At 38.4% G+C, this 9,534-nt stretch overlaps 1 protein-coding gene across 1 annotated transcript in view; it reads right to left on the reverse strand.

Moving 5' to 3' along the window:
- Nucleotides 1-5,968, reverse strand: part of scara3 (scavenger receptor class A, member 3) — a 24,067-nt gene extending 18,099 nt beyond the window's left edge. The window contains exon 1 of the mRNA XM_037685602.1: nucleotides 5,841-5,968. Within this exon, the coding sequence (XP_037541530.1) occupies nucleotides 5,841-5,847 (7 nt within the window). The 5' untranslated portion in view covers nucleotides 5,848-5,968. The remainder of the gene's footprint in view (nucleotides 1-5,840) is intronic.
- Between the last annotated feature and the right edge of the window lie 3,566 nt (nucleotides 5,969-9,534).

A 9,534-nucleotide genomic window follows, 5' to 3' on the forward strand; every position in this document is an offset into this window, starting at 1 on the left:
CCCTTTAAGAATCTGCATACTTTTCACCCTATTGGAAAACACGGAGTGCTTCCTTCTGTTGCGTATTCAGGACAAGAACCTTTAGAGCTCAGTTTAGTGCAAACAAGATGAAACCATGCAGGTGGAAAAAGGTTTTTAAATGCTTGCTTTCTTTCGGTGCCCTTCCTAATGCAACCTGGGCTTGAACCTGCGGCCTACAAGACCGAAGTACCTCAGCCCTTAAAAAATAATGTATAAACTCCAAAAATCTAAAAGTGAAAGTATAAATACAAACGTCAGAGTTTTGCTATGATGTCTCCATCCATCCTGTTCCGTCATCAGATCTTTAGTTTGTGAACTCGAGAGCCTGTGAACCATCAGCACCACCAAATGTTTGTGGTGGTTCTTCTGTGGTTTCTCTCTGTGGGGCTGGACTTTCCGAACCTCTTCCCCACCCTCCACTACTCTCCAGTAACCCTTCTGGACTCTATTTGCCACAAATTGTGAAAAGAAAAATGTTACTTTTGTAAGTAACATAGTTTAAATGTCCACCATGACCATAATAACAGTTGCACAATGATGGGATCAGCTGACCAATAGATTAAAAAAAAAAAAATACTCATTTTATTTTATTAAAATTTATTATTTTGACAAGAAAATCTCCTCCAGAAGAAAGTTAGGATATTTAAACCTAAATTGAAAACAGTCCGAAATGAGCCCTGCCCATAAAAATGTTGTGGTCTTGACCACAGCTCGTAAAATCAAGTGTCCCACTACAAACCTTTTTATTTTTTTTATTTTTTTTTTAAATCTCAACCATTTGGTTTCTCTCTTCTGGGAATGTGCGGTCTCTTCACAAAACTTAAGTGTCTGGAATGCAACACTGCAGCGTTGATGAGCCATCTCAAGAAAACGTTCTTTTATAGTGGTTTGACGGTTAAGCAGAAAGTTTTCAGTCCCACAAATGATTTTTCAGGACGGTTCTGGTCCGGACAGCAAGACTGGTTACATGTACAAGCCTGTTGGGCCAAACTGTGTGTACAGCCATCATCAGAATATTCCATTTTTCAGTGTTTTTTTCATAATTCATCATCAATGAATGTTTGTTAATTTGACTCAAACCTTAGAAAACCGTTTACACCTAAACTTAACGATCATTTACAGAAATCTTCCCTGTAACATCTCTGAAGAATTCCATTGCAAATGATCTTAGATCCGATTTTTGCTTTCACGCCATCGTTTGATTCCCTCCCTCATGTCAACTCTTACAGCTTCTAGAAAATCAGACAACTTGTGTCTTTCCTCCAAACAGCGCATGAGGACCTTGTTTAGTTCTTAATAAATGCTCCAGAACAGAGTTTGCTAATGTTGCCACAGCTGTGCGGTCACAACCCGACCCCAAGGGACATCTTGTGCACTTTACTTGGACAAAACAGGGTTATTTAATGTCTTCAAAACAAGAACTTAATTCAATTAAACCTTACGGTGTCATCTTAAGTTAAACAAACGCTGTTTTATCGGAGTTCAAGGCCTAGCAGTCCTTCAAGGAATGCAAGTCACCCGCTGCTTTTTCTGCCGGTGTTAAACTGAGAATGTTTTGTGACGGGGCGGCACGGTGGAGCAGTTGGTAGCGCTGTTTTCTCTCAGCGAGAAGGTCGACGGTTTGTCTCTATGTGTCCCTGTGATGGACTGGAGACTAGGCCTGTCATGATAAAAAAATATGCTGGGCGATTAATTGTCTCAGAAATTATTGCGATAAACGATAACATTGTTTGAAATTTGACAATAATTAGTAATTATTGTCAATTTAAAGAAGAAATGTTGGTTAATTTTGTGTGTAATACCTTTTTTGACCACTGGATGGCAGTTTAAGACTGTTTGAACCGAAGGATGGATAGTGAGGGAGCGAGCGGCGTGTTTCTTTAAGCAAAATGGGAGGGAGGCCCCTTGACATGACATGGGCTGTCTATCTTCGGTCCTCAAAATGGTGGACGCTCTGTGTGGTTTGAGCTCTTTAGCGTAGCATTTTCACGCAAAGCTTTTAATAAAAAAATCAGTGAACAAGTTCTCAGCTTCTTTGAGAAGAGAAAAACAACTTTTAAGACGAAGGAACAAGTTTCAACCGTGAATTTTGGAGCTTTGACAAGACAGAAGGTCAGCCTGTTCGCTTAGCTCGTAGCTTAGCTTCTCAGCTTAGCTACTTTTAACGATCCAAAAACAGATTTTAAAGAGAAAGGGAGGGGTCAGTGACGAGCAGAGTTGAGCCTTTTGTCAACAAAAAACAACGTGCAAGTTCAAAACGCCTAATATTCACGATCAGTGTCACATTTACACTGTTCATCTTGGTATGATGTAAAAAAACAAAACCTTTACCTTTAAGATTTAAATAAATGCAGGACTGTAAGTGCACTCTGTACATCTGTCACATATTTAGTCTCTTTCTTTAAAAATGTTAATGCTTTGACTGTAATTTTAAAGCTTCTGCAGCAAATATGACCTTAATAACAGGTAAGTCAGTCTGACTCTATGGACCAGGCTCTATTTTTGTAGTTTTTGCCCTTTTTTCCCTGTGCTTCGCCAGAACCATCCACCTGCCTCCTGTTCTCCCATTTCTGCCCCTCCCCTCCAGCCGAGCGAGGAATGTATGAGGCAGCATGTTTGGTTCTGGGTGAGAAGGACTGGAAACCACATTAACGGACCTCCTGCACTGTCTGGCTGAGACGAGCTCCGTGTAGGTTCTTTAAGTGAGTTCATTTGCATCGTTGGCTTGTGGGTTCTCTGCAGCCTCTCAAGTTGCCAAAAGGGGGTTGAGTTTTATTTGACCTGATTTAAGTTTAATTTCCTTTTTATTGGGCAAATCTAATTATTTAATGATAGCTCATTAAATTATAGTGAATAAGACGTGGGAAATCAGAAATGCTGTTAACTGACGGTGCCGCAACGTAAACAATAAATATTTGTCCTGTACCTCATGATTTGAAATGAAACATTGAATAGCATGTTTTGCCTTTAGGTCACATAGACAAGAGAGCAATGAGATTTTGGGAAAACGTGGGAAAATCTTGCTCTCTTTGAAGCTCTCTAGCTTAGACGTACGTCGAAATAAAAACATCATTCAAACTTTAAAAATGTCACAGAAAGTTGGACTTTCCGTGTCTGAACTGGCATTCTCATCGTTTACACAACTGTAGAGGTGAATCCACAGAGAGTTCAACACAGGTGATGTCACAAAAACAAACAATTCTCACTGCCACAACTCTTTTTGGTAAATATATGTTATAGATTAAAATGTAGGGGTTTTGATGATATTTCACCGAATGTTTCTCTCACTGGACGTCTGGTTTTCACTATAAAAAACCCAATTTGTAACCTAGCACCAGGTCAAATTTGAACCGAACCGACCCTTGGGTAGGTTTAATCCAAAAAGAAAAGAAAAAAACTAGATTAAAATTTACTTAGAGCTTTTAAAAAGTTTAATCAAAAAAGACAAGAAAAAAATCTGACGTTCAAGATATTTACAACTTGTCGCTAGCTTTCTAGCGCTAACTGCTATTAGCATCAGCTAGCTACCAACTACTTTTAGCAAACAAACCCGCGTGTGTCCATACGACGGAGTATTAGGGCCACGCTAAGAAAAAGAAAACGATGAGAAAAAAAATCAAAATTATGAAAATAAAGTTGTATGACAATAAAGTCATAATATTATGAGAATAATACTATGACTTTATTCTCATATTACTATGATTTTATTCTTGTAATTTACGACTTTATTCTCTTAATACTAAGACTTAATTCTCTTAATATTATGACTTTATTCTTATAATACTATGACTTTATTCTTGTAATTTACGGCTTTATTCTCGTAATTTATGACTTTATTCTCGTAATATTTCGACTTTATTCTTGTAATACTATGACTTTATTCTCGTAATACTATGACTTTATTCTCATATTACTATGATTTTATTCTCGTAATTTACGACTTTATTCTCTTAATACTATGACTTAATTCTCTTAATATTATGACTTTATTCTTGTAATACTACGACTTTATTCTTGTAATTTACGACTTTATTCTCGTAATTTATTACTTTATTTTCGTAAATTACAACTTTATTCTCGTAATACTACGACTTTATTCTCGTAATACTATGACTTTATTCTCATAATTTACAACTTTATTCTCATAATACTATGACTTTATTCTCGTAATTTACGACTTTATTCTTGTAATACTACGACTTTATTCTCGTAATACTACGACTTTATTCTCTTAATACTACAACTTAATTCTCATAATACTACGACTTTATTCTCGTACCATTATTACTTTATTGTTGTACAACTTTATTCTAGTAATTTTAAGACTTTATTCTCGTAACTTAATTTATTTTTTCTTAGCGTGGCCCTAATATTCCGTCGTATGTCCAAACTTAAGTTGTTAACAAAGTAAGTTAAACATCTAAACAAGTTGTTTTTACCATTGAATCTTTACATATGTCATAAACCAGTTTCAGTTCAGGCTGTGAAGAACCATGTAACTTTTTGACCCAATATATTTAAGTGTGCACCGTCTCACCTTTTACAAGAAAATAAAACTGAGAACAGTCTTAAAGATATATGTGGTCCAATGGAGTTTTATGATTGTATGTTATAACCATACAGGCTGAAACACTGTCGAAACAAATTCACACAAACCTAAAAATTATCTGTGGGACTCAGAACAATGAAATCCAGCAACAACTTCCACTGAGCAGATCCAGATGTTACAGTAAGTTCACCTCATTTAAATTTCACTCGCATTATATGTGCCAACACTTATTATTTCTTAAACCAATTTATTTCCATTCCTTATAATTTGCACTCTTTCACCTCCTGTCTCTCTTCAACTCTTCACTTCTCAAGCCCTGGATGCATGTAAGACCTCCTCCCCTCTCTCTTCAAGCTCTCCTTACAAGCCATGTTGTTTAAAAAAAAGCTAAAATTTAGCTACATGTGGTCACTGGTCTACTTTCAAGGGGGATATCAAAACCCGATGAGTGAGACTTGCAGAAAAAAGGCAGATTTTGTGTTTTATGAAATGGTTCTGTTTTGTACACACATGGTTTTAAAGCTGCCTGATCCAGGAGTCGTGTCCAACAACAACAGCCGTGCACTTTCTCAGGGTCCACACTGCCAAGTATTAAAGCTGATGAGGAGCATATGTGGCTGTCGGTGCCCTGTGCAGGTGCCGACCCACATCCCGCCACCACAAATACACTTTCTGCTTGCTCACGCAGAAAAATATTAACCGTTTTTAAAATGGTTACACGTAACGAGTATAATGTTTATAATTGATTTTGTATGTTTACTCTAAAAAATTAAGCCAGGTCCTCTGGACGTTCAAAAAAAAAAGAATTTGTAGAAACATTTCGTCTTTCATCCGAAAGACTTCTTCAGTCTGAGGAGCTGTATTCAACTCAGTCTCTTAAATAGCACCTTCTCAGAGTGGATCAACCAGTTTGCTGCTGACAACCAAAACCAGTTGCTCATATGATCAAGGAGGACCATCAGCTTAACGATGGATCCTTAGCACCCTGATGGCTGTTTACTATTCACAGGAGGCTGAGTGATAATAGCAATCACAGCATTGTAAGAGGGGGACAGTTGAACACGGAGGCCTCCACCCCTGTTTAATGATGGACGGTTTATTCTCACAAAGATGAGCTGAATACAGCTCCTCAGACTGAAGGTCTTTTGGATGAAAGACAAAGCGTTTCTACAATTTTGTTTGTTTGTTGAACGTCCAGAGGACCTAACTTAACATTTTAGATTTTTCTACCTGGATTACTAAGCATGCATCAGGGTATTTGTATGTTTACCTTTCATGATTTAAGTCTCCAGATTCCTGTAGGGTGATGCTGTTCCAGTTCCTGCCAGATGAAAATGATGTTTTAGTCCTTTTATTGCTTGTTTTTTAACAAAGAAAAGGTTCTCATTTGTCTCCTGCTTGAACTAATTTCTCAAAGAATTAAAAAAAAAAAATGTATCTCCACAGAATGTTCAAAAAAGCTGATGCAAAATAAGTGTAGAGCAGGAAAAAAGCAGCTTCAGAAAAAGAGCTTTATCTCTAGATTATTTCTGAGACTGCAGCGTGGGTCTGTCATTTCTCATGAAAACTGGTAAAAGCGCCTGTAAATTCTGATCATGTGTGTTTTCATGCCACTCCTCCCTTTTTCTCATTCAGAGCTCCAGAACCTCCTCAAACAGAAACCATGTGAGACGCCTGAGAGGGAGGGAGGAACAAATGCTGGAGGAAGAAAAAGAAGAAGAGCGGTTTGGGAGAAGAGAGAGGAATGGGAGGGGAACAAAGAAAGCAAAATAAAATATTAGGGGAGGGGCTGGGAAAAAAAAACAGAGAATAAAGAAAAGGAATAAAAAGGGAGGGGGCGAAAAGCAGGGAAGGTCCATGTGTTTTGTTGAGAGTCAGGTTTGGGGCTAATTGCTAACAAATGTTGAGGGGTGAGCACCTTGAATGTCTGTGGCCTTGGTCAGAGGGAGAAAGAGAAAAAACAAAACCTTTCTGCAGACGCACACGTATGTAAACGCTATAATCCCTGTTTGGCACCAGTTTGCAGTCTCGGCTTGTTCCCCGTAACCTCAGCGACGTGCACGTGTTAAACTAACGGCAGGTGTTACTCTTGCACCGCCACACATCCGGCCAACTGGCTGACGAGGCAGCTCCACTCACTGTCTGGGAACTGTGCTGCAGTTTGCATTTGCTGTCCCGTTGACGGCTGGAGGACTTTTAACTTGTACCTGTTTATTTACGACTCTAGTTTGGGAAATGCCAAGATTTACACCATGAGCTTGCATGTTGTGTTCATCTAGAAAATGAGTTATTAATTATTTGCGTCGTAACATATGAGGTCAGGCAGGAATCCGTGTAGTCTATGATGTTTGCAGATGACATTGTGATCTGTGGTGAGAACAAGGAACATGTGGAAGAGAATTTGGAGAGGTGGAGGTATGCACTTGAAAGAAGAGGGATGAAAGTCAGCCGTAGTAAGACAGAGTGGTGGAACAGTGAGGCTACGAGGAGCAGAGGTCACAAAGGTCAAGTTCTTGGGGTCCACTGTCCAGGAAAATAAAGTGTGGTAAAGAGGTGAAGAAGAGAGTCCAGGCAGGATGGAGTGGATGGAGAAAAGTTTCAGGAGTGATTTAACACAAAAGGTCAAAGGGAAAGTTTACAAGACAGTGGTGAGACCAGCTGTGATGTATGGTCTGGAGCAGGGGTCTGCAACCTGCGGCTACAGTCCCATCTGCAGTGGCTCTTTCAAGCTTTGACCAAAACTAACAGAAAACTGAATTTTATTGGTTATTGTACAAACTACAACAATAAAGGACTAGTTTTAGCAGTTTTCCTGTCATTTATTTTGCAAATATGTGAATACTGGAACTAGTACAAGGAGTAAAACACACTCACTTTAACTTTACGCTTTATTTCTATACTTAGTTTTTATATAATTAAAAAAAAATTACATAGGTCTGCATAGTTCAGTTGTTTTTTTAACTCCCCCCACCCCCGCCATAAGTTGATGCCTCTTTACAAGAATCTGGTCTTTTCGTTTGTCTTAAATTCTAAAAAATATCAATAAATGTTTAGCTTTATAATGTTACACCTACTAGCCACAATAGCCCCCTCCAACAAACCTAAAGTGGCCCACAGGTCACCAGTTGATAATCACAGTTGTAGCAGGTTGTTGTGGCTCTGGACAGATTTAATTTAGTGAACGAAGGTGTAAAAATGGCTCTTTTATTCATAAAGTATGTAGACCCCTGGTCTGGAGACAGTGGCATTGACAAAAAAGACAGGAGACAGAACTGGACGTAGGAGAAATGAAGATGCTAAGGTTCTCCTTAGGAGTGACAAGGATGGATGAGATTAGGAACGAGATCATCAGAGGTACAGCACAGGTTGAACAACTGGGAGATAAAGTTAGAGAGGACACACTGAGATGGTTTGGACATGTCCAGAGGAGGGACAGTGGGTATATTGGTAGAAGGTTGTTAGAAATGCAGCTGCCTGGAAAAAGACAAAGAGGAGATATGTGGATGCAGTTAGAGAGGACATGGAGGTAGATGGTAGTTGGAAAGAGGACAGATTCAGAGGACAGAGTGAGATGGAGAAGGATGACTCGCTGTGGCGACCCCTGAAGATGGAAAATCCAATAGAAGAAAAAGAAGAAGAATTATTTGTGGTCATGAAACAAAAGAAACAAAAGTAAATACAGTACTGCAGACAGAAATAAACTTTGCTTTCTGGAATACCAGCCCTCTGCTCACTACTACGTATGTGTACTCAACACTTTTGTAAATTCATAAAACAAGATTTTTAACTTGCTGGAGATATTGTTACAGAGTCTGTCTAACGGCAAGATGTTTTTCCTAATCCTAAACAACTAGTTAAAAGTGAGATTATGTTGGTAATCCTAACCAAGTTTAAAAGGTGGATGTATTTTAATCCTAACTACTGTATGTATTTTTAAATGTAATATGTCTTCTTATTCCTGACCAAGTATTTTTACAAGATGTTTTCCTTTTCCTAACCCTTAAGGTGATATAGTTGCCAAAGAAACTGTTAAGTACATCTATTAATGCACTACTACTTGTGTAGTCTTTTAATTCAATAGCAGAGAACGCTATGTATTCTCTGTAAGTAGGTCTAGGGAAAAAATATAATCGGTATTGGTATTGATTACGGGCCAAATAAGTTTTAACATATATCGGCATATTGGATATCGGAAAAAACCCAATATCGTGCATCTCTAGTCAGTGTTGTGGTCTCATAATCCTGAGGCTACAGGTTCAAGCCCAGGTTGCATCAGGAAGGTGCAACCGGTGTAAAATTGCCAAATATTCCATATAAGTTTGTTCGCTGTGGCAACCCCTAAAGAAGAAGGGCGCAGCCAAAAGAAAAACTGTATTGTCAAACGGTGAACACTGAAAACCAGAAGAGGTGAATTAGGACGAAAATAAACACTTTAAAGTGAACAAAGCAAGATGATTTGTACAGATGAATACTTCATCAATACGATTTTCTATCCTGAAGAACAAAAAGTTTCCATGTCGTTAATAGTAGGCGTGTCACGATAACAAACTGTGCTGGGCGTTTAATTGTCTCGGAAATTATTGCGATAAATGATAATATTGTTTGAAATTTGACGATAATTAGTAAGTATCGTCAATTTTACGAAGAAATGTTTGTTAATTTGTTTTGTGTGTTTTCGACCACCGGATGGCAGTATAAGACTGAACCTAAAGATGGATAGTGAGGGAGCGAGCAGTGTGTCTCTTTAAGAAAAATGGGAGGGAGGCCCCTTGACGTGACATGGGCTGTCTCTCCTTCCTTTTTTCCGGTTTTCAAAATGGTGGACGCTCGGTGTGGTTTGAGCTCTTTTTAGCATAGCATTTTTCACACAAAGCTTTTAATTTAAAAAAATTCAATAAACAAGTTCTCAGCTTCGTTTTACAGAGAAAAACAACTTTTTAGACGAAGGCACTGGTTTCAACCGT

The sequence above is a fragment of the Nematolebias whitei genome, chromosome 12 (assembly GCF_014905685.2).
Source record: "Nematolebias whitei isolate Nwh7 chromosome 12, NemWhi1, whole genome shotgun sequence".
In the NCBI taxonomy this organism is placed as follows: Eukaryota; Metazoa; Chordata; class Actinopteri; order Cyprinodontiformes; family Rivulidae; genus Nematolebias; species Nematolebias whitei.